General features: G+C 44.7%; 1 protein-coding gene and 1 long non-coding RNA gene across 3 annotated transcripts; one reads left to right on the forward strand and one right to left on the reverse strand.

Annotated features, from left to right (window-relative positions):
* Nucleotides 1–4,887: 4,887 nt before the first annotated feature.
* LOC144144215 (uncharacterized) lies at nt 4,888–8,198 on the reverse strand. The gene is made up of 2 exons (XR_013317197.1): nt 7,431–8,198; nt 4,888–6,244 (listed from the first exon to the last, which is right to left on the reverse strand). It is a non-coding gene; the product is annotated as an uncharacterized LOC144144215 (long non-coding RNA).
* Nucleotides 8,199–8,215: 17 nt separating this feature from the next.
* On the forward strand, nt 8,216–23,718 carry LOC144144214 (holocytochrome c-type synthase-like). Of its 2 annotated transcripts, none has more exons than XM_077675585.1 (5): nt 8,216–8,373; nt 9,227–9,488; nt 12,860–13,134; nt 18,150–18,233; nt 21,924–23,718. In XM_077675585.1, the coding sequence occupies exons 2-5, from the start codon at nt 9,246–9,248 to the stop codon at nt 22,186–22,188; spliced, it is 867 nt and encodes a 288-aa protein (XP_077531711.1). In that variant the 5' UTR covers nt 8,216–8,373; nt 9,227–9,245; the 3' UTR covers nt 22,189–23,718. The 2 variants fall into 2 exon arrangements, with proteins under 2 accessions (XP_077531711.1, XP_077531710.1); XM_077675584.1 differs by having other exon boundaries at nt 8,233–8,270.
* Nucleotides 23,719–24,899: the final 1,181 nt, after the last annotated feature.

Raw genomic sequence — 24,899 nt, forward strand, 5'->3', positions numbered from 1 at the left:
TTTCCTAACAAAACACAAGGGTTTCTTGGCACAATACACAGAAAAAATGCCAAATAAGCAAGTGATGCCTTCTAGCACTACACTACAGTCCTGCAGGAAAGCCAAACAACCAAGTGCTCTTTTTGCTTGAGTGCAAAGCTCTGCAGAGAAGCCAAGAAAGATTCCTTTTTTGTTGACACCAAAGCTCTGCTGGAAAGCCAAAACGTGTTGCTTCTGTCACTGCTGATTTGCTGTAAGACGGGCTTGTGAATGTATTGCAGTAAGGCATTTGTTGTGTACATGTCCTTCATACCTAGATAAATATGACAGGCTGGCTGTGTAACAAAAACGTCAAGTGAGGTAACAACCAAATGTTTTATGTAAAATGTTAGAATACTGTTTGTTATAAATAGCAATTAATGGTTTTGACAGTAGTTAAGTGGCCTGTTGGAAATCATAGGCTAAAACTAAACAAAAGCAATGTTTCATACAGCTGCAATCGTGTCAAATAGCAAAAGAATGGTTTGGGCCCCAAATTCAGCAGGCATGTTCCAGCTGGGAATGTGTTGGTAGAGCACAACAATAATAAAGGCATGGGGAAAAAGGTTGAGCTTAGTGGAGTTACCCCCAAAGTATTGGTAGACAGTTAGAATGCTTACAAAAATTTATAAATATTTTGGACACACTGAAACAATAGGGGAAACTTCACTTGCCCTGGTTTTAAGTTTATTAGTACTGAGCTTAATGCACCCCACACAACACCATTGAAGAATGCTACACCTGCATGAAACAGCAGCATTTAAGGTATAACAGTTTTATTTGAGCAGAGGTAAATAAGAGAATATTTCATAATCAATCCATTTATACGTAAATTAGAAAAAGTAGGGTTTTTGAAGTGAAGCTCGGAAGCATGCTAAATGAAAGGGACGAATGGCGAGTTGTTACTAATCACAAATTTCAACTCAACCACCTTGCCAGAAACAAACCCCTTCTATGGAGGGAGTGTGTGTAATCTCAAGATTTTTTAAAGAAAAGTTTGTGAATGCACTGTACACGTAGGCCAGAAGGTATTTCAACACCCCAGCCGAGGACTCGGAGTCATTAGCGCTCTTTTCTGCTGTTTTGATGATCAAGGGCTGTTTGTTCAGGAACCGCCCCCTTTTCTCCCTTTGGCCACCATCTTTCTCAGTCACTGCATTCATGTGCTTGCTGTGGGAGCTAGCAAACATGAGGACCACCTGTAAGCAGGATTACCTCAGGCTCGCACAATTGCTGGAGAGGCTAAACAATGTTTTCAAGATCCCCAACTGTGAGCTTGCACTTTTTTTTTTGCGAAAAAAACAAAGACATCTAGATAGGCCTTTGAGAGCTGTCTGAAATCACAAAAGTGAGTATTTTGTGCCCAAACTGGCCAGCTAACCTCACTAGTCGACCCACACGTTGAGTGCCTCGCATAAAAATCAAGAGACTCACTGCATTGGCTTATTGCATGGCATTGTGTGGGTGGGCTTCTGGTTTCCACCTATGAAGCCTGTTGGTTGTGTTACTGTCCAGTCCTGCTGTCAAACTTCTTTTGAGACTTGCACTGCCCTGGAGTGTACCACCGTGGATTCCTTGGAATTTATGTTGGCCATGAAAAATCCTAGTAAATCGTTACAAGCCCCTGAAGCTGGCTGGCAAGTGGGCATTTGTTTAGCGACCACTGTTTAGGGGCACAGTAGGCAGGCTGTTACAGAGGCTACGAAGAAAAAATACAAGGTTCGTTCATTAAAAAGACTTCTTTGCCCAAAAAACAAATGACATCAATTTTATTGTAAACTTCAAACAAATAAGATAGTACACAAAATGTGTAGAGCAGTGGAAGTTCCATACACACTTTCCAGCTATTTCTCTATGACATCACAGAATCTTGTTTGTGCAATTGACAGCCACCAACCTAACCCACCGTAAAAAAAAAAAGCATAACTGTGCAATTTCAGTGGGGCCTCATTCCGTTTGATCGTATCACTTGAGTGCTAACGTACATTTAACACACAGATAACTGCATTTACAGTGCACATCCATATGACGTCACTCGTGCCCATATTACATCAATGCAGTTTGAAATTGGGATGTTTTTCACCGTTTCTTTTGGTTAAACTCGCACCATTACAGCCTTGACCTTTGCCTATCAATTACATTTGCAGCGTGCTTGCTGCTCATACCCATGGACACAAACCATCCGCTGAGGCTTTCACGTTCCAGGCACATTTTCAGATTCTCTTTGACGTTGACTATTTAGCCTGCGTAGAACCCATGGGTTTTCATATGCTGGAGACATGATGGTCGGCCAAGTGTATACCCTTCCTGTTACCGTCTGTACAGCTTCTTCTCTGACCCCATCGGCTGGGTGTCCTGAATTAAGTCCCTTTGCATGAGGGGAATCGGTAAAATCTGGCCAACATAGCCACATATACAGAGACGTGAAGGTTACGCCAATGCAGCAGCTATGGCATGAAGCGCCTGGCTAGTGTACCTTTTGGAGGACCCAGTTCCTAATTTGTCGTAGCATCATGTGTGTGCCAATGTGAGGAGCTGAATGCATGATGGAAACTACCCAGCCACAATCTGGGCCACGGGATACGAGACTGCCAATGTTCTCACTCTTTCACATCCTTTGTATCGAAGATGTATTTCTGCCACATTTTACTGCAGTGAAATGGCTCACCACTACAGCTGCAATAATTTCTTCTGAAAAATCTTTTCAAGCGCTGAATACCATGCATTTATGATGCAAGCTCATGATCACCAGACTTTTCCGCGCACAAAACGTATTTCGGGTAAACAATTTTAAGCCACAATTCAATCCACTCGAAAATATATACAAAAAACGCGACAAAACTGCCGATTTTCGGGTCTTTTTTGCTAATCTCCTTAAAGGGGAAACTACTGTGCTGGGTTGTACGCGGTATATGTGTGGGAACACCAATGATTACCTTTTCTAGCTATCCGTGGTTTGCACTTGTAATGCGCACATGCGACCAGTGAAATATCAGTGGCCGCGTCTAGCCTACGTCCCGCGCTACTGTCATTTTGAAAACACACCGCGATTTTAGGCCACCCATTTAAGCATTCTGAACTTGCCGTGGTGCAAACTGTTGATAGCAGATGCCGCCGCGCGGACATGCCGCAACAGGCTCACATAATCACGCTCGGACGGTGTCTTTTCTTGCGTGGGACGTGGGTTGTTCGAACGGGGCCACTCGGCTGCGCGATGTCGTAGATCTAACGCAGGTACCATCGGCATACAGCAGGCGGTCACAGGTCAGCATTCCTCGAGAGCGGATTTCGCTACCGTGTGGAAAGGCTGGCTTGGTCCATACGTTCTCGCACATTCTGATAGTGCTTCTAACTCTATCAACTCTGCTTCATCTACGTTGTCGATCCAAGAAATTCAGGCATTCAGGAGGGCATAGAGTTTCATACTAATGAAACTAGAGGGGACACTGGCGCTGCAATCGTTCAACCCCCATGGAGCTGATTGTGTGACGTAGACTCGTGATTTTCGAACTTGGCTTAACTTGAGGCTTGACGATTGTTATATGTACTAGGCTTCGTACTTTTCCGCTCCGTCAGTTTCGGTTTCGGCGTCGAAAGCGTCGGTGGGTCATTCCGGGGCAGAATTGCTGTTGGCGTTCGATTCCAGCGGCTGCAGTGCGCAAATACTGCACGGCTGGAATGAATGGATACGGGAAGCACTCCGCGCCGGGTAGTGCGTTCCATCCTAGCCACGTTCATGACTACGCTTGCGATTATAACACGAGCACGGTAGCGCCGAAGACAAATAAAAATCTTTTATCAGCAGTAAGTATGTGTGCACAGCCGGTGATTTTTTTTTTTTAATGTTGCGGGAGCGTCCACCAGCGGGTGGGTCGGCACCTTATCGTGGGAGAAAGCGGCGAAACAAGTGAGGGTAGGCTGCTTGCATAGGACGATTCCGCCAGTGCAACCGTCGTCTGCTAGGCTGTTCCCGCAAGCACAACACAGCCGACACAGTCCCTTTCCGTTGCTAATCAGCTGCGTGTATTCACCGGTTTAACCAAGGCTCACGCGCAATCGCTGTGACCGCCCGCAACCATGGACGCATATGGGGTGTTTGAAGCTGAAGGTAAAAACAATGTAATGAAATGAATACTCTGTATATGCAGTGCAGTATCAGACAGGGGAAGAAAATGTACCTCTGCAACGGTAGAATGGCTTTACCTATCGCAACAGAACGTGGCCAAATGATTGCCTGGGGCCTACAGTACTTTTGGGCCATGGCTTACATAGCTACTGGTGAAGCCATATGAGGCGATCACCGGCATGCATGCTTGCTATTCAATGAAGTCGCTGTGAGTCTACATTGGTAATAGTGTTCCCCATCCAGTGGCAGGTGTTGCTGTAGCAACTGTTTGCGTTAGTGGAACCCTGGCTCAGCGCCTGGAGACAGGCATATTGAGCACAGAGAAAAAGTTGGCGACTGCACTAGGCGAGTACTGTGTGAATTTATTGTGCCAACAGCAAAGTGCAGAATTCCGTTTCACTCATTTATAAAAAAGCCCTCACCACAGTCATACTCTGTAACACTAATAAAAAAAGCACAGCATTGCCTAATACATCAAAAGCAAGAGTGCAAGCTTACCTTGAGGAAGTTGTTTTGAACTTTTGAAGGCTGGTAAACAGCAAACATGCAAACTATGCAGTGAAAATGAGTGAAGGCATAAGCATGTCGCATCAATGTATTTATTGTCCCATCCAAGAGCCAGCATTGCTTAATACAACAAAATCAAGAGTGCAAGCTTACCTTGAGGAAGTTGTTTTAAAATTTTGAAGGCTGGTGAACAGCAAACATGCAAACTATGCAGTGAAAATGAGTGAAGGCATAAGCATGTCGCATCAATGTATTTATTGTCCCATCCAAGAGCCACTGTGAACATATTGGTACCAGGATTTAGTTTGTAGCTACCTACCAGCATTGCCATTTTCGCAACCAGCATACTGATGTACGCAGGCTGCTTTATGCAGGAACCAACAAAATGGTTACTGTAAGTGACAAACAAATGCGACGTTAGGCTACGGTAAAAAGATTGCATGAAAGGAACCCTAGAAAAGCTTATAGCTGTAGAGCAGAAGTGTTTCGATCAGCATCTGCCAGCACAGTAGAAGCAGGGCAACAATATCTGATCAACGAACAAACAAAGGTCTTAAAACAGCGTACACTCGGCATGAGAATATACAGCCATAGTGAACAGCAGTGGGTGGATACAATCTGCAACTTGATAACAGCCAGAAGTAGGTGAGGCAGCCTTCTACCCCACTGATCAGAACCTTTTGAGCCATACTGACAGTGCAAGATGGGAAAGGGCAGCTTAACATTTTTCAATCCATTGTTTGGGCAGACATCAATGGTGCATAAACAAAACACTGCAGCCACAACGTATAATGTAAGTTTTAACTGACATTCACGTGGTGAAAGCTGATCCCCTACGTCACACCTTCATGACTATGTTGCTGGAGGAGGTGGCGGCGCCACAAAAAGTTTGTGAAAGGTGCACAATAGAACCTGGCTTCAATAGAGATTTACATGGGCAGTGAGGACGTGCCAGCTCTCTCACAGTCATTGGCACCACACACAGTCCTCCTCAGCACGGTCCCTCAAGTGAATACCACTTTGGAACACAGTGGGCTAAAATACCACGCAGAATACTTCCACTTCATTCTTTCAGTTCAATAAGCACGTACACAAGTCTTCAAATGGCTGCTAATAGTAGTTAAATGAAGTTGGTTTCATGCTGTGCCAAGGCTATCGCAAATGAAGCCACTGCTATAAGTCACATTTATGCATACAATGGATGGTTTCGAATAACTAATTTTCTTGCACCCGAGAAAAATAGTTTGAATCTTGAGTGCCTAACAAGCAAGATTCAAAGAACATCTTCCATGCACTACAAGGCACTTTCCTCACCACTTGTTTTTCTCTTTATTGTGCAGCTGAATGTACAGGATTGTTTTTACTATTTACATATCGTAGGCTGCAATCAACCTCTCCCCAAGCCATTTTGCTTTTTCAACGGTGGCCCTTGCTAGAATTTTTGTGTTTTTGGCAGCTTGGCGGCATGCCTGCCTTGTCTTGCGCTGCTGATGATCCATCCAATGATCCTGACTTGGAAACTGGTTGCATGCCTGGTGCAGCTTCTTGTGTTGCCTGCTGGTCTGCTCCTTGCACTGCTGACACAGCTGGGACCTGTATCGAAATGAATGGCATCATTGAAGGTTTTGCAAGGCTTTTTTACAGATATTTAGAGCACAAGTATGTACTCTTAAAATCCAGCACACTAGCATGCTTATTTACAAAAATGGTTCCAGCAACATATAAAAACACACAGTTACGATCAGCTGCGCGCTGCCGTGTTGACACTGAAGTCATTACTTAAACCAAAGAGAAGGCACATACAATGAACTCACAAGACGCCAACAATGTTTTCAGAGGTCGTGCTTTAACAAGACATGACTTTAGCAGTTGGATTATTCAAGACTGAACAACCACACAAAATGAGTAAATGTTTTGAACTTATTGTGGAACAGCTACGGAACAACGAATTCATGAAGGCAGCTTGTGTATTATGGAAATGGCACCCCAGAGGCACTATTTAGTTGCTATTTAGGCAAGCACCGTCTGATCAGCAACATTTACGCTGTTAGACACCTTCGCACGTAATTTCCAACAGTTCCTGCGCTTCGGCACGCTTGTATAGAGGCACTGGAAAAAATACAGAGCCTTCAATTTAACACGCGTACCTGGTTATATCTGGGCGTGAGACCTCGGTTAGACAGGTGATGATTGGTACTTGTGGGCGTGTAATGTACACACACGGTGCTTAGATATATCAGTGCGCGTTATTGGTCATCTAATAGAAACATTCTACACGGGAATTTTCACAAAATTAGGAACTCCCGTAAAATGCAGCCCACTGCTCCAGAACGCCCTGCATGCCTGCCGCTCTTAGCAAGACGAGGCCGTCTTCTGGAAGGTTAACACGAATGAAGTACGAGAATTTTTTCGCTGTGTGGCCTGATAAGATACCCTGTTTCCTACGCTTGTCGCTCTCAACATATAAAATTAACATTTGCTCACAGAAACAGCTCTACAGTGCGTCAAGACATCAAGAATACACGAATAGTGCAACAAAGAAAGAACCCGATTAACCATCCGGTCAATAAAACATCGTCTGCGTGTTAGCGACGAACAAAGGTGATATGGTCGAGTTCCGTGGTCGAGTTGGCCGTTATGGCTTGTTTTTAGGCACCAAAGCAAACGATCAGCTAATCAGCGTCCTTTCACGATTTTGTCAGCATGCCGACCGCACGTCGGGTAAGGCGACAACAGTTACACTTATGAGTGGAAATGAACAACAACCGTGTATACTTACTTGGGGTTATATGACGCGTCGCTCCGCTACTCGTAGTCTTCCAGAACGAAATTTAACGCTGTACAGCGGCCCTTCGGCAGATACATGCCACCGCCGACTCGCAAGCAAAAAAAAAAAAAACGAAAAAAAATACGCTTCGCCGCCGAATCACCGGCCCCGCTAAACTCAGCCGCGTATGCCGTTCACAAATCACTTCCCCTCTTATAAATCAGTACTTCTAAACCTTAATTAAAACTTAACGTATCGTACAAGTTCTTTATGCGACTAATAATTTATACTGTAATAAACATTACTTGTAGCTTTTTAATTTAAAAAAAGATATTTCGAGTCAAGTCAAGATGTTGGCATAGTTAAGCCAAGTTCGAAAATCACACGTCTATCTGGCATGGCCGCCCTCATGGGGGTTGAAGCAGACGATCAACGGCTCGCATAGACACTAGCGCCAGTGTCCCCTCTAGTGTATATTAGTATGAAACTCTATGCAGGAGGGCTTTCGGCACTTTCGGATACGCCATACCGCCAGCAGCGGCAGCATCGGCGGCTTCCGCAAGAACGAACAAAAAAATTCTTTTATAAAACTTCTAGCAGATGAGTGGCTTCCTAATTTTTTATTAAAATGTAAAAAAATGTGCTTTTGGTATTCTACTACGCAATATAATAACAATTGCTGTTAATATGACGTCACTATGACGTATTTACGACGTCACGCGGGGCAGGAGCCGTTGCGAGGGGGCTAGATCTCGTGCCCCGCGCGGGGTTCCAGACGCTGCCTTTGGCTTATAGCTCACTTGTTCCGGTTCCGCTTTTCACAGCGCACATGTTCGCGCACGACGAAGAGGGGTATGGTGCCGCTTTGTACTTTTTTCACGCTATAAACTCACACTGATTGTAGCTGTATCATCAGTCATTGTTACGTGGACTGTGTTATCAAGAAATCCAGCAGGTGAGTAATTTTTAATGGCGATGTGCGTGCCATGCGCAACATTGCTGAGGTGATGTCATGCGTGTCTGCGTTGCACGATCGAACGTTTGTTTTTTCTACAATAACTACCGTATACTGCTGGTTTTAATTTTCTCGACCGATTCGCGTTAGGTTTTGAAGCCGCACTGATGCCTCACTAAAGTTACCTCAGCATAAATAGTTTTCCTGGCGGTCGCGATCGGCATGTCACCTTCACTTAACCGAGCGCTCAACTAACCCATGTTTAACGTGGCATCTTTCACTACATAACCGCAGCAGCGACCTACAATTCCCCTTTGCATGTTCGTCTCTGTGGGGATCAGAGAAGCCAAGCTCACGGCTTAACCGACGACTTTGCGAGTTCTTGCAATGTGATCGCATTTAACGCTTTTATATCTCGTCGTCATTTTGTCTGTCCATCCACCTCTCGATTATTTCGATACCTGAGAAAGTGTAGAAGAGGAAGTACAAAAGAACCAGAGATTTCCTTCCACCTGTGTTGCGCAAAATATCGCTCGGCCAGTCTATTTACATTTCTCATAAAGTTACACGACCAATTTGTCGACTCCTTGGTAAGGCTGCTTGCTGAAAAAGGTCAGACACGCAGAGGGCTGAGGATGCAGTTACTACGTTCACTGAAATAAGCACATCAAAGTAAGACATTGAGCTCTTGGGTGTATGTGTGGAAAGCACGTCTTAATTCGCACACGTATTCTTTGCCGGCAACAAAATCGCAGAAGCGTTACCGATCATGCCTAGGGGAGAAGGAAATCATGAAAAGTTAGGAAATTGTTCTCTTATGTGGTCATCCTCTCATGTGAAACCCTCCCCCTAGTGTCCCACAGGCATCCACGATGGGCCTGAGTGCATCACAGCCGAGGGAGGTGACCGGGCCACTGGGAACGGTCATGGTGCACACCCGGTCTGAGCCACCATCCGAGCAGCAGCCACCCTCTGAGTGCCCCATGCACGGTGCCTGCAAAGAGATCACGGGCGAGTTACCCAAGGGACACCCACCCGTGCAGAAGGCTTACGCCAGTGAGTGCCCCATGAGTGCTACAGCAGCCAACAAGGAAGAGATCAACCCAGCCAACATGGTAAGCCGTGCTCTGTCTATGGGTTCCACTGAACACAGTGTGTGGAATAAGGTAGTCTCGAAAATTACATTGTGTGCCTCATCCCAGTGAGAGCAGACGACTTAGAGGGTAACTGCACTCAAAATTTCGACCTCTTGAAGACACTGTTTCTGTATAGTCTGCCTAAAAAGAAAGCAAGTTGAAAAATACAACAGCTGAAATATGCGCGTGGACGCCGCAAGCGGTCAGCAAAAATCGGCGATTTTGAAACCGAAAACGAGGAGAGCACGGCCATTAGAATGACGTTGCAGCCGTCCAGCGAGCGGCCGGACGATCAGCAGCTTGGAAGCAAGCCTGCGCACAAGCTCTACGCGCGCTCACGGGGCAGCAAATGGGTGAAGCGTGTGCAGCAGAGCTCGACCGGTTCTCCAGCTGTGTGGCTGGCCAGAGGAAGAAGCTCCGGACGGCCGGAGTGTCGCAGGCGCATCATGGCTGTTTACGCGATCTGCCGGCAGGTGCAGCGTGTTGTGCAGCGGAGCTTTTTTAAAACACTTCTGACTGATTAACCAGGCAATTCACACGGTTACCACCCGTGTCCCAGCTGATTTGGTGGCACGTACTACATATTATAAATAAATTTGGTCGATGTGAAATCTGAGTGCAGTTGGCCTTTAAATGTGAAGGAGAAACATTGGGTCTCCTCGATTATCAGTTCCGGACCATCCACGGATTGCCTGGGACATGATCTGGTGCTCACATTTCCCATGTGTTCTTGTGGAACTTTCAGTCTGGGTGCAATCCTTGGGCTGCCCGCGGACGGTACAATATTAGTAAATTGGGGAGACCCATTGTCAGTGACCTCCTGTTGGCTGACACTTGCTGCAGCTGTGCCAATGCTGGAAGGTGATTGTGATGCGGAGTATAGTGCATTGCAGGTATGTTGAACCCTAGTGTCCCTAGTTGAACCCTAGTGTCCCTAGTACTGCCTGAAGAGTTAACAATTTCTTAGATCCACGCCTCTAGATCTGCGTTTGTTTCTTGATCCTCCTCCTCTTCCCCCTCTTTTTCCATTACACTTCTGTGTCATCCTGCTCCACTCAGCCCTGCAGGGCAATTATTGCAAGGTCGGAAGCATGTAGGAGATGTACATATAGCAAAGCATGTCAGTGGTGTTCCCCATTCTGGTGTAAAATAGGGAAAAGGCAGGGATGTTTTCGCATCAGTTTAGCTGTTGTCACAGGCGCAGATTACATTTTTTTTAAAGATGGCAGCCCTGCTTGGGCTGCCAAAACAAAAATTTTAGTCTCTCTGTCACTCAATGCAATCACCCGGCCAAAAAGCAGGTTGAAGAGTGCTTAAACACGAAGTATACTCAAGGCTGTTCCAAATTAATGAACTTGATGGCAACCCGCCGCTGTGGCTCAGTGGCTAAGGCGTTGTGCTGCTGAGCATGATGTCGCAGGTTCGATTCCCGGCCGCAGCAGCCGCTTTTCTCGTGGAGGCGAAAAGCAAAAACACCCGTGTGTACGCGATTTCGGCGCACGTCAAAGATCCCCAGGTGGTCAAAATTAATCCGGAGCCCTCCACTACGGCGCGCCTCATTGCCTGTGTTGCGTCGGCGCATTAAACCTTACAATCAAATCAAATAGAAGTTGAAGGCATGGCTCTTAGTGTCCAGATTGTTCAGCTTGAGGAAAATCTCTGGCATATTTGAGGCAAAGTGGGAGTAGAGTACACAACCGAGGGTACCAGCATTCTTTCAATCAATACACATTTGTGGGTTTTCTCAGCACATTAAAGACAGTGTCGGAGGGAGGAGAAAAAAAAGCAAAAACTAAAACAAAAATATTGGCTAGAGTTGCTCCAAGCGCCAAAGAAACAAAAGGCCCTCACAGGTGGCGCACATTCAGCACAGTCACAGGAATATGTAATTGAATGAGGCAAAGCTCGATTTCATTCATCATGGGGAAAATGCGGTGAGCTTAAAGGAGCCATGAAGAGAAAATACAACTTCATTTAATTTGATAGAACTAGGCTTCAGAAACACACTCAGCTCCATTAGAGCCACAAAAGATGTTTTTTAACGAAAAAAAAGCAAGAAGTATTAAAAAACTTTTAAATTTTGCGCCACAGTGACGTGTTATGAGCAACAATGACGTCATACGGGCCAACAATAAAACATAATTTTCAGTGCGTTAACTGCACGTTAGCGTTCAAGTGATGCGGTCAAATGGAACTAGAGGCCCCATTACAGACGTCCAGTCATATGTCGTCGCGACAGGTCAGTTAGGCGGCCGCCAATCGCACAAAAAAGGTTCCGTGACGTCATAGAAAAGTTGCGGGAAATTGGCTAGGGGGTCGCCACGGCTTCACACGTTTTCTTTATTATCTCCGTTATTTGTTCGAAGATTGCGATGATATTGGTATGATTGTTATCGGGACTAAGCAGTGTTTCTAATAAACCCAACTTGTATTTTGTCTTCATGGCTCCTTTAAGGGGGACAGAGGAAAGTCAGGTACGTGGAGGGTTTCTTAGCAAGCTGCTTAGCAAATCGCAATTTTTCGTGTCCGCAGTTAAAAATAACCAGGAATTGACAAGCGCGCGCACGTGAGCACCGGCTTTGTGACGACCGCCTGGCAGTTCACAAAATTAAGAAAATGCCTAGTGTTCATGTGTGTGTGCCTCGCGACGACCGCCCACCATCCCCTGAGCAAGTTCATCAAGCCAAGCATACCCACTGGGTGAGAATGGCCAAGATTGTGGCGACAGCCCGGCAGTTAAAAAACCAAGAAAACGCCGAGCGCTCGTGTGTTCATGCCTCGCGGTGACCGCCCAGCGTGTCTGGCGCACACTTGTCAAGCCAAGCATGTCCACTTACGGAGATTGGCCAAGATTGGCAAAAAAAAAAAAAAAAATCTCCAGCATTTGCCGTATTTGTGGAAACACTTGCTCAAAACGAGAAAGACACGTCATATCGGACAGACTCCAGCGTTCGCTTTAATTGTGGAAACACTTGCTCGGAACGAGAAAGACACGTCATATCGGACAGACTCCAGCGTTCGCTTTAATTGTGGAAACACTTGCTCGGAACGAGAAAGACACGTCATAGTGTACGGCGTACGACCCTCGAGTGTAATGTGCAATGATTATCACTTCCCAAAAAATGAACGAAACTCGCACTTATAGCAACAATGATGGAGTATAAAGGTCGTTTCGGCAGTGAAGAAGAAGCAAATAGCCTGCAATCAGGGAGTTAAACCTTTGTGATGGTCGTGAAGGTTGTGTACAGCTTGGCTACCCTCAAGTCTTACGCATTAGTGTGAGTTTCCTTCATTTTTTTCTCTCTCTCTCTCCTCCGAAGCGTCTTAATCTCTTTCCCTTCCCCACCCAGATGCCGAGCCCCAACCAGCAGCCCGCGCCGGACCAGCCGTTCCCGCTGCCGACGGAGCGGCAGCGCTCGCGCATCCCCAAGGCCGGCGGCGCGGAGGGGGAAACGTGGGAGTACCCGTCGCAGCAGATGTTCTGGAACGCCATGCTGCGCAAGGGCTGGCGCTGGCGGGAGTCGGAGCTGCAGCCCGAGGACATGGCGCACATCATCCGCATCCACAACGCCAACAACGACCACGCCTGGGAGGAGGTGCTCAAGTGGGAGGCCCTGCACGCCAGGTGGGGAGGAGGAGGGAGGGGGTTCACTTTTGTAGAGGTGCCAACAAAAAGGGCAATTTGATTACACGTGACCATGGGACAAGGAAATATATAGGAGGCGAAACACCCATTGAGCAGCCAAGTGACCAGCTAATGGCTTAATGAAAACTAATGTGGACTGTGAAGCTTTGGAGTTGGGATGGTGAAGGAGAGGATAGCAGCACTTGATAGACGAGGTGGTAGTGGCCATGCCATGTTTTGGCTGCGTAGCAGAATGGTGATAGCTGCGCCCACATAGTTTCTTCTCCTGCAGCAGGTGCTGCTAGCTTAGCCTGTGCCAAGTGCTTGTGGTGTTGTCTAGCCACCTCAGGAAACAAAGTTTCCCCACCTGTCTTGTTTATTACTTCGTGCACGCCGCTGAGGGCAACAAATTTTGTCTCCCTTGCATAACGAACGCTCTTCATGCATACCCTGTCACCTAGCAACAGGAATATACAAATGTACACATACAAATCTTTTTCCTGTGTTTGTGTGTGTGCCTGCTAGGGGAACTTCTGAAAGTTTCTTTCATGCCCTGCTAAGATGTTGTATCAAAATCGTAGCATCGGTAAATGAAATAAATAACAATAGGCCTTGTCTACATTAGGCCTGCCTTACCATTCGCCGTAATTTTATTCTGAAGACGGCCAGAAATGCGGGCAATATGTCTTCATGCCACGTTTGGCGGTGCAAATGATTCACACCCAAAGAACCTGACTTCAAGCCTTCATGACAGCAGGCATTCTTCAGTTGTTGCTGTTGTTACCTGCTCCTTACAGAGCTTGAATTTGGTTTTTTAAGTGCGGAGTACTTTTGGGGCTCACCTTGTCATAGCTCGCTGTGATGGTCAATGACGAACGACTGCCAGAATCAGGAGGTGCCACGAGATAACAGACCCAAATTTTTTTTTAGAGCGATAGAGGAGAAAGGAGAGATGTCGATTGAACTTGACAGTCACTTATCAGGCATGCTGCAATGGCGCTACTGCTGGAGCAGTCCCAGTACATCATGCAATAGTGCATCACATTGCAGGTGCACTTTCAAAACATAGATCACCCTGGGAGGGAAGCATGTCCCCGCATGCATCACACTATCCAATGCTTGCTTGCTGTCTGCTTAAAATGACAGAGGAGCTTGTTTTGCAGCACCTTAAAGGGGCCATGCAGACAAAACACAAGTTCGGTTCATCTGAAAGCTTGCCTCGTGAGAATCACACTGACACCACTTTTAACACACACTTCGCTCAAATAAGCTATATAATTTGGAAAAAAGGGAATGGCCATGCGACCCACTCGCTCATTTCCCGCAACAGAACCTATGATGTCATATGTGCCAGCTCTGGGATTGGCGGAGGCAGGCGAAAGCAAACGCAAATTAGGCAGGGCTTAAAAGCTTTCCGAGCGAGCTATTTGGGCTTAAATTTAGGGCTCATTCATCTTATAGCAGTAAGAATGGGGGTATAAACAGTGGAAGTTACGAAATTGCACGTAAACAGAAGTACCGATGCGTACTGTTGTAGGTACTGCGCACACTATGCTTGTTTTAGCTGCCCAGCAGTCCCCAACGTTCGAGTTGTCTTACACGCACTGGCCGAAGCGACGTTGTCTTGCGTGACCCTGTTTGTCAGGGATATTTCATGTTTCACGAAACAGTTACTTTTTGCAGCAACAAAAACAAGCCAGGTGCAAATGCAGTCAAAAAACAAAGCAACGGCTGACAACGGTCCGTGCATGAGTATGGTAGCGCCATCTGGGAAGACTGACAGCCAGCAGTGCTGCAGCCGAATCACGCAGTGCAAGTTCGTTTGTATTCGCGCTTGTGACTTCATTGCTGACGTCCCGAAAACGCATGATTTGGCGGGAGAATCAAAATTTTAACCTAAATTGATTAATTTCTCAGTGGATATGGCATCATTTGCTGCCGTACAAGCACTAGGAGCACTATAAAAGATGAAATCTTCTGAATAAAACAAACTAGTATTTTGTCTTCATGGCCCCCTTGGATCTGTGATCAAAAACTTTATTTTTGCAGTTTTGATGATAAAAATTGGATGACATGTAGTTTTTCATTCTTACTGTAGACATAAAATTTGTTTTTGTGTAAAACGACATTCAAATTCATTTGGAATTTTATACTTGATATTCTGACAGCTTTTGCAAACGAACTGCTGGAGCAATGCAGCTGAACAAGGTACCAGTAAAGTGTGTACAAATCAAGGAGTGCAATAAGACCAATATCAACATTATATCTGGTCTGTAGCAGAAGTTACAACCGTTTGAAGTTTAGGCTTGGAAGGCAAAACTGGTTTTTCTGGTTCCCACCTTCCAAGCCCAAACTTCAAACGGTCGTAAGTTCTGCCATAGAACAGATAGAATGATACTTTTAGTCTTATTGCACTCGTTGTGTTCAGCTGCATCACTCCAACAGTTTTTTTTTCAAAAGATGTCAAAAAATGAAATATGAAAATCCGAATAAATTTGAGTGTAGTCACCTTACACATAAACAAATTTTATATCCACAATCAAAATGAAAAACTACATATGTCCTCCCATTTTTTTCATCATAACTGTAAAAATAAGCATTTTTGGGGCCCCCCGTCTGGCATGTAGGGAAACGTGCATTTCCCCACCGGTTCATTCAACATTCCGATGAGGGGTGACATCAAATGTGCCAGTGAAGGGCCAGCGTGGTCCTTGTTTCTGCGATATCTTTCCCCTTCCCACATCTCTCAAAATGTGGACTTGATCACATTTGCTGGGAGCCACTGTACAGCTGTGCTGAAACTTGGTGGTTACATTTGGAATGCGAGGCTGCAGTTCTCAGAGAAGGCAGTTTCTCTACATTCAGGATTTGATATCTGTCGGCCATACGTGCTCAGATTAAATGCTTATCTAAACAGGAGTCGGGAGCTGTCTACGTGCAAAAAATTCTTGTAGTGATATTATCGGTCATCAATAAAAGCAGCGCAGCTGACTAGGACAGATGCTTTTAGCACGAGTGCTCTACCGTAGTGCTCTAACTAATACCCCTGTCACATGGCAGCTCTAATGACAGTTAGAGCAAATGTCATTCGCATTAAATGTCATTGATTTCGGTGCTACACGAGGATACCAAATGACATTTAGCGGCTTGCTGAGGTTCAGGAGCTCATTCAGCAGCCGAATGAGTAGCCTCGACAGCAATGGCGCGTCACTAGAGAAAAAAATTCAGTAATAAGCCAAAGAATACTTTTTCTAAAAACTGTTAGTAAATTTCTATTTTGTCCTTCCTGTTGTGTAAATAAAGAAAGACAAACAAATAGTAACAAAAAAGAAAACCTCATCCCCAATGCGTGCACTACCCTAATACGGATTTTTTTGTGGACTTGTTTCGGCTTGTGATGTTTACTGATGTCGCCTAAACAGGCGATTTTGTTATTTTTACATGAGAGTGTTGTATTCCCGGATACACCAAGATTTCGATGACGTCACATCCGTCACGGCAATGACGCCAGTCTAACAAACACAGGAGAAATGCCAGGAAAAGTTTCATTGACGCGGATGGTTGCTGCTATCTAGGAGAGGTGAAGCGAAGTAGCGCATCATGATGCTAACAAGTGCCGGGAGTTGGCGTAAGCTGCGTCGTAGCGACGCCGACGGGCGAATGGCGCGAACGCTGATTGATTTGATGCGAAGAGAAACGCCAGCGGGTAGTGAAACGCGTTAGCGCGTGCACGGTTTAAGGGGGCAGACTGGTCTTAGAGCTATATTTTTTATTTACCAACCAATTTTAATGAAACTGCACTTCGTTATAGAGTTTTTTGTGCTGATTTCAAATCTCCTATTAGATTTTTTGTAAGCTGATTACATTTTGAGTTAAAAAATGATTAATTGCCATTATTTTGGGACATAGTTACAAAATAACCACTCCACGCAGAATGGCAATTACCAAGTGGCTAGGCAGACAAATGACTAAAGAATACAACATAGGAAGAACTTTATTGATTTAGCTATTTTTGGTCATTTTACAACACAGGAAACTTCGCTTCTCCCGCGCTCTGCCAGAAATGGCTCGCAGGTGGTGCCAATTGAACACAATAATAATTTTCCAAAGCCTCCATTTAAAAAAATTGTTTCCTATATTGTATTCTCCACACATTTTGGTATCAGAAGCAAAAAGAATTAAAGTTGTACCTGCTCTGGGTGCCAAGATATCTGAGGATGAAATGCTAGCTTTGCATTGCAAGAAAAGTGCTGTTTCACCATCAAATTCTGTGCTAACTGAGCTGTAGAGTGCACTTTAAATGCTATTATAATATAATAACAACAAAATATGATGCCTTTTGATGAGGAAATTTACAGACTGTTAGAAAAATGGCCGTGGAGGCCAAAAATTCCATTTTTGAGAAAACGCTTTTTTTGACCGTTTTTCGGCCCCAAAGACCCAACTGCCCCCTTAAGCTACAAATTCTACTTCTCGCGTTCCACAAGCTGATCTTGTCGCAACGCAGCTGTCTGCCGTATACGCCACAGAGCAGGACAGAAGTGGTCGCACCTTTCCTGAAGCAACCCGCTAGCAGGACGCCGCTCGCCAAGCACACCGACAAGACAGCTGCCATACCTTTCACTGCAGATTTTGCTGCACATTTAACTTTCGTGCTTTACCGATTCCTATGACAAAGGAATCAACCGCAGTTCTTTTTTATTAAAAAAAAAATAATCCTTTGTTATGTTTTTAAAAAACAATGTGTGAAAACATTCTAGATGCGCTTGAAATATAAATCTGCGGTTTTGTGAGCTCTCTAATCGTCACCGCTATCACAATCAAATGACATTTGTTTCGCCGTGTAGACCCACATGGCTGAACTGAATTTCATTAGCAGCTAATGGCGTTCACTTTGAATGACATTAGATTGGCCGTGCGACAGGGGTACGACTCTGTTGTGTGATAAAGTGGGACAACGGCATCTCTTTATGAACTCTCTTTTGTGCTGTTTCCCCCTCCTGCCTGGCTTGCAGGGAGTGCTGCACACCGAGCCTGAAGAAATTTGGCGGCAAGGCCACCGACTACTCGCCCCGGGCACGGATACGAAGCTGGCTCGGGTGAGTAGTGGCGCTCTCTGGGGCCCATTTCTCCATTTCTCTCGTGCAGCGCAAATGGTGGAAGCATATGATGAGGTGCAGCCTTATCGGTTCCCTCTGTCCGACATTAAAGGGGCGATGAAGATAAAATGCAAGTTTGATTCATTCCAAAGATTGCCTCGTCAGAATGACGCTGACACCACTTTTAATGCAAACTTCACTCAAATAAGCTACATAATTGGGGAAAAAGGGATTGCGTGGTGAAAGGTTGCGTGGTGAAATACCTTTCCTTAACAACTTGACAGTGCATTGTGTGAGACGAAAAATGGAGTGGTAGAAGGAGCGTGACGTGATTTCATCACGATTGAATGTGACGGTATCCTACATTATAAGTTGGTCCCTTCGGGACCTCTTTGGCACGGGAGACTACTCGCATCATGTGTCTACAAAGCATGGTTAATAAAATCCTGAATCCTGAAAGGAATAAAAAAGAGTCCCGCAAATTCGAGCATACAGTGTTTCACAAGGCCTATCAACATACCTGCCATAACACCGTTGTTAGTACTTACTATGTATATTTTATTGGCGCAAGGGCGTCTGAGGCCAAAGAGTGCCGACCGTTGTTAGTAGACGCATTCCTTTACCTGTCACGTGGTGTTCGATGTTGTGCCATATCTCAAAGTTGTGCAAATCCTCTACCAGCACGCATGTTGCAATAGAACGAAGAAAGTTATATTCAGCCACCTGCTGTCCCAGTGTATTTACATGTGCTGACTCAAGAGGGATTATTATCAAGCTCTTATGTATGGTGCAGTTCCAACAAATCCCAAATTGCTAAGAGCGCTTTTTCTTTGCTTTTTTTTAGAGCATCAGCTCCTAGTTCTCAGTTTTAAGCCTTCGCATCCATTGCCTGTGATACCGGCGGGGCCTAGTCCCGAGGACGTCGTGAACGTGGGTGGGATGTGGAGGCTCTGCGCATCCCGACCTCCCACTCCCTGCTGGCCTCAAATAAAGTCTTTCTCTCTCTCTCTCTCTCTGTGATGAGCTAGTCCCCCACCATCGTTCATAGCCGTTTTTGTTGGCATGGGATCGTCTGCTGGTCTTAGTCGTCCCCCTGTCATGTGACCAGAGGAGGGGAAGACTCGAGGAGAGAAAGTGGAGGGGGGGGGGGGGGGGGGAGGAGGAGGTGAGAGTTAGACATCAGCGGTAGGAGGTAAGCACCTGGCCAATCGTGGTATGCCACATGCGTACAATTGCAACAAGTTCACACTGCAGTCATCTGAACACTGGAAAAAGTGGCAGCAGGGCAGCGTCATCAGCATAAAGAATTCACTTATCCCAGAGGTGTAGTCTGAGCAGCGTAACCGTCAAGAATATGAGGACTCCCCACTGACACCGGCGATTGTGGCACTAGAAACATTCATACTCAGTATTCATATTCTTCTCGCAAAATGCCCTCATGAACTACCGTAATTATCCGATTCTAACGCGCCCCCGATTCTAACGCGCACCCTATTTTCCAGGCAAAAAACTGAAAAAACTTGCACCTCCGATTGTAACGCGCAAGGAACTTTGTGAGCAAGAAAAACGAATGCGAGAGAAACGGGCGATTTATTTCCCGATGTAATCTCACTCATCTCACTCCTCGTCGCTCTCCGAGAGCTCCTTGTCGCCTTCCGCTGACCGCAACATCTCGTCATCGTTGTCGTATAGCGAGTTCGCGATGCCACACTTCTGAACGAACGTTCAACCATGTTCGATGGGATCGTGGCCCACGCCTCGCACGACCATCCCGCGAGCTTCTCCAGAGGCGTACGCTTCAGCCAACCGCTCGATGTGAACGCGTGGGAGCCGCTTGTAAGCCGCGGAAGCGGCGCACCTTCGTTGCCGCTGCTGCCATTGCTGTTATCAAGCGCGCAAGTGGAATAATTTGACGATTTGTGTTACCGCCGATAGAAAAGCCTAGGCACCTAGATCCGAAAAATTGTTGCTAAAAGCGTTGGCGCCATCTTGAGATGGAGATGGGTGGAACGAAATTTCAGCTGTTTCGGCAGTTTCGGTTTTGTATCCGATTCTAACGCGCATGCGATATTTCGGCCTATTTTTGCTGAAAAAAGGTGCGCGTTAGAATCGGGTAAGTACGGTACATCATGCCCACTTCTACAAATCAAATTCTGTCAGGCTCAAGCTTGTTAATTAAGCATAGAAAAAGCTATTCCAATGTCAGCTGTCTTTCACTATGCTTGGCGAGATGTAGCTTCAGCATGTAAAAAAAGCCAATTAAAGGAAACACAACCTTTGTAACTTAGCAGCTACTACAAGAGAGCCAGAACTTATATTAGGGCAGTATTTGGGCCACCTAGGTGTGTAAGCTCAGCTTTACGTGCTGCTCAGCTCAACCTGGTGTCAAGAAGTTGCAGCTGTTCATTGACTTGGACTTTGCTTGTCAACCTTTAATTTTGCCCCTATAAAGAAGCACTGATTGCAAGATGGGTCCGAGAAGAAACTGATCCTGCGAAAAGTTTTTGAACAAGCACATCTTTAATATGCAAATTTTGTGACAAAGTCATAATGACACAGGTTTTACATCAGCGATTGTTTCTGCAGGAGTGTCATATGCACTCAGTTGTAATTCGAATCGAGTTGGCACGATTTTGCGATGACATTGATATTTTGTGCGTGTGCATGTTGCTAGGTCCACATTTTTGCACTATCTCGATCGTGTTTGGTCTGGTGTGGTTTCTTTGAATAGATGCTTTGGTAACATTGTTGCGTTCGATTTGCAGTGATTCTACGAGTGCAGCAAACGTATTGCTGTTCGTCAGGTGCAAAAAGCACCACACATAGATGCGCAATTGTGTGGACAGTCCAGAGAAGCCTAAATGGAGCTTCTGATGCAATAAATTACAAAGTTTTCTAATTACCCTGCCACTTTAACTTGTCCCAATTAAGGGGGCAGACTGGTTTTAGAGTTATTTTTGTTTCATTTAATAACCAATTTTATAGAAACGGCACAGTATTATAAATTTTTTGTGCTGATTTTAAATCTAGATTTTTTGCAAGTTAATTATTTTGAGATAATTAATGATTAATTGGCAATATTTTGGAATTGCGAAATAATCACGCCTTATAGAAAATGGCGATTACCTCGTGGCCAGGCAGAAAAATGACTAAAGAATACAATGTTGGAAGAACTTTTTTGATTTAGCTATTTTTGGTCATTCCACTACACACTGAACTTCACTCCTCACGCGCTGTGCCAGAAATGGCTCACAGGTGGTGTCAATTGAACACATTAATAACTTTCCAAAGCCTCCATTTGAAAAATTTGTTTTTTAACATTGCATTCTCCACACATTTAGGTATCGAAACAAAAAGAATTACAGTTGTACCTGCTCTGGGTGCTGAAATATCCGAGGGCGAAATGCTAGCTTCGCATTGCAAGAAAAATGCCGTTTCACCATCGATGTCTGTGCGAACTGAGCTTTAGAGTGCTCCTCAAAACGCTATTTACAATAAAATATTGTGCCTTGTGATGAGGAAATTTGCGGACTAATAGAAAAATTGCGTTGGACGCCGAAAATGCTATTTTCAGAAAACAATTGTCTGACCGTCCTTAAAATCTGTTATGCTGAAGCTTTGCTTTTTTTTTTTTTTTTTTTCCACCCACATCTGGTTCCTCCTTGCTGACATTACGTTCCTTGTCCGCAGATACGAGCTGCCCTTTGACCGACACGACTGGATAGTCGACCGGTGTGGCAAGGAAGTCCGCTACGTCATTGACTACTACGACGGCGGAGCCGTCGACGAAACTTCAGCACGCTTTGCGCTCCTCGACGTCCGACCCGCCTTTGACTCCTTCGAGAACATCTGGGACCGCATGAAGGTGGCGTGGTGGCGCTGGACAGTGGCACGCGAGCGGGAATCCGGCTCCGAGCCGGCTTCTAGCCAACAGAGCGGTGCTTCTAGCCAGTAACGATGCTGAGTGTATAGACGTAGGTGGACTGTCCGATCCCTGGTTTGCTCCGTTAGTTGTTGGCACAAACTTTGGAGGGAGGCGTGTAGACGATTGTGTATACGTTGAGAATCTATGTGAACGAAATTAGTTGCGCTCAATAAACACCGCTCGCAGGGCTTTGGATTGGCGAATTGCGTAGAGTCTGTCTTATGAACCGGGCAAAGCGACATCTTAGTAATTACGGGGGTGCGTTAGTCTGCTTTTTAAGGTTCCTGATTTTAAGTCTAGAATAGATGCACGATTTGTAGTGAAGGTTTTCTTCCCTCTCCGGGTGGACACAATTTTTGTCTCTTGTGTAGCTTTGTTTGAGCTTGTTCTGGTAATTTTCAGCCGTAACACTTGCAGGTTTATTTATTAGCTCTCATTAAAGCTTGCAATAAATTTGGTGTTGCTGTTCAGTATGGACTTCATAAAGGTGGTAATCGTTTCTTTAGAATACAGGTGGTAATCGTTTGCTTGAACTTCGTGCCATTTTGCAATGATCTCAGAAAATTCGGTTTTGTTGAATTGCTGAAATGTTGAGTTTTCAATTAAGGATTGTGTAATTGTGTGCTTCATTCAAACATGGTGTCAAATACTGTTAACTAAAATTACACCCTTTGCAGGGCAACTTCATACAAGACAGCAGTTAAGTTGGAATATTTCTCTCTTGTAAAGCACAAAAAGATGAAATGTACAAAACCAAAGAGCATTGCACAAAATGATGTTAGCATTTTGTTTGGAGCTGGCGTGCCTTAAAAATTGGTGTTTTATGCCTAAGCTCGGCTCTTCGCTCTGTTTTCATGACCTGCGAAGTCGACTTTTTTTTTTTTTGGTGTCATTGTGGATACTGAGAAATTGGTCACATTGTGGTTAGCTGATTTATGAAACCAGACCTCTAATGTTATTTTAGGCCCATAATCCTACCATTTGCTGAAATTATTCTATCATTGTTATTAGTGTACGGCTGTCACCGAATTCACAATCACTGCCTCTTTAGAGCAGAAGAAATGCACCTTCAGAATAAACGTTGAAAAAGCATTGAAATGTGTGCAATGGATTTGTAAATGTAATATTATTGCGAAAATGTTTGCCTTGCGTGAATTCCGATTTTATTGGTTTTGCGCAATTGTTATGTAGCTTTTTTTTAATGTTTTGCGTGAAACTTCCAGCCATGAAAATTAGTACTGTTTCAAAGCCGCAACATGATTTCGGCTTCAGATTAAGTCTCCTGCTTTGTAGTCAACGTACTCGTGATTGAAGGCGAAATCTAAATGCGACTTAATTTTTAATGTCCCCTGCCATCTCTTCGCCTGTGTGTAGATTTTTCTTTTTTTTCACTGTAAAACATGTTGCCTTTGAGTGGAACGCTACTGATTGCGTTGCTTGATGTCGACCGATTCGCATTTTGAATTGGAACATTATTGAAAATCTGTTTCTAGTCAGTAAATAAGGCATTCTTTTGATTGTTCAGTAGCGAGATAATAAAGAACAGAATTATTTGCATAATTTTGGGTCCTGTGTTTATGTGGTTGAGTTTGTTACTAATTGGTGATTTTGGTTGAAACTAATTACCAAGTTTAATTGTGAGAAGGTGGGTTTGGTGTTGATGCAAGTTTGTACAAATGGTACTTGTGACATAATCTAGTTTGGTACAATGCAAGTCATTAAAAGTGTACTTGCGTCATATTCTGATTGACAAAAACTTCTTTCGCCACCCATATGAACATTACAGGTAAACACAGAGGCACATGCCTTCCATCATTCCTTTTTGCAGGTGGCACTGCTGGGAAACCTTTAAAGGTTACTCCGCTAGTTAGTTCTTCTCCGTAAAAAAATAAATTGCTGAAAGGTCTCTTGGTACGAACAAAAACTGTTTTGAAAGGAGGCTGCGCGATCTAAAGAATAGGCTTATCTTCGTGTGGGATGGGCACATTTAAAAGCAAAAAGTGCTGTGCCAGGAACTTAAACAAAGGATTAAATCAGTGGTGTAGTGTGAGGTGTGGCCATTTGACTTTCCCATCACAGCAGGTACACTCTTTGTGAAAATTTTTCAAGGCCATGGCAAAAGTGTATAGGCTGCAAGAAATTGAAAGTACAAGTTTACCTCTCGAGCGAGGCTGAAACGTTTTTTACCGGAAAGCCAGAGAAAACACCATTCTTTCTTACTGTCATAAAGTATTTTGATAACAGACTTTAAGCTTATTTTGTGAATTCTCTGTGGCCCAGAAACCTTTGGCGTGGCCCATAAAATTTTCACAAAAACACTACATTCGGATACTTCAGGACTGGAGATTTTAAGAAGACTTAAAAGGTGAGTTATGTGCATTGACCATTAATTGTGCAGTGTATTTATTCCGTACAGAGGAATTACAATAGAGCATCTTCAGTAATCACTTTTTCGCTATCTGAAATTTCAGTTCATAGTTGACTACCCTTGAAGATTTTCAGACGTATTTTTTACATCTGTAGCATTTTCACTGCAACCTCCAGTGGGGCAGCATAACTCAGTTGAGATTGTTAATTTTGTGTGTTTAAAAAAATAGCATTATGTTTCCAAATCGTGCGTAATGAAGCTCAGAATGCTCTTGCCTACTAGCAATAATATAACCCCGTACTACTTTTGGCGAGAGCAAGTTCAATGAAGAGGCGTGATGAAAACGATTCCATTTACTCTGCCCTGCATTATT

Source organism: Haemaphysalis longicornis, unplaced genomic scaffold (genome assembly GCF_048455015.1).
Source record: "Haemaphysalis longicornis isolate Haplotype H1 unplaced genomic scaffold, Haemaphysalis longicornis Haplotype H1 scaffold_668, whole genome shotgun sequence".
NCBI classification, from domain to species: Eukaryota; Metazoa; Arthropoda; class Arachnida; order Ixodida; family Ixodidae; genus Haemaphysalis; species Haemaphysalis longicornis.

Coding starts and splice junctions, on each gene's coding strand:
- LOC144144214 (XM_077675584.1), top strand. CDS start 8,248: ATGTTCGCGCACGACGAAGAGGG. Junction 9,489..12,859: donor AGATCAACCCAGCCAACATG/GTAAGCCGTGCT, acceptor TTCCCCACCCAG/ATGCCGAGCCCCAACCAGCA. Junction 13,135..18,149: donor TGGGAGGCCCTGCACGCCAG/GTGGGGAGGAGG, acceptor CCTGGCTTGCAG/GGAGTGCTGCACACCGAGCC.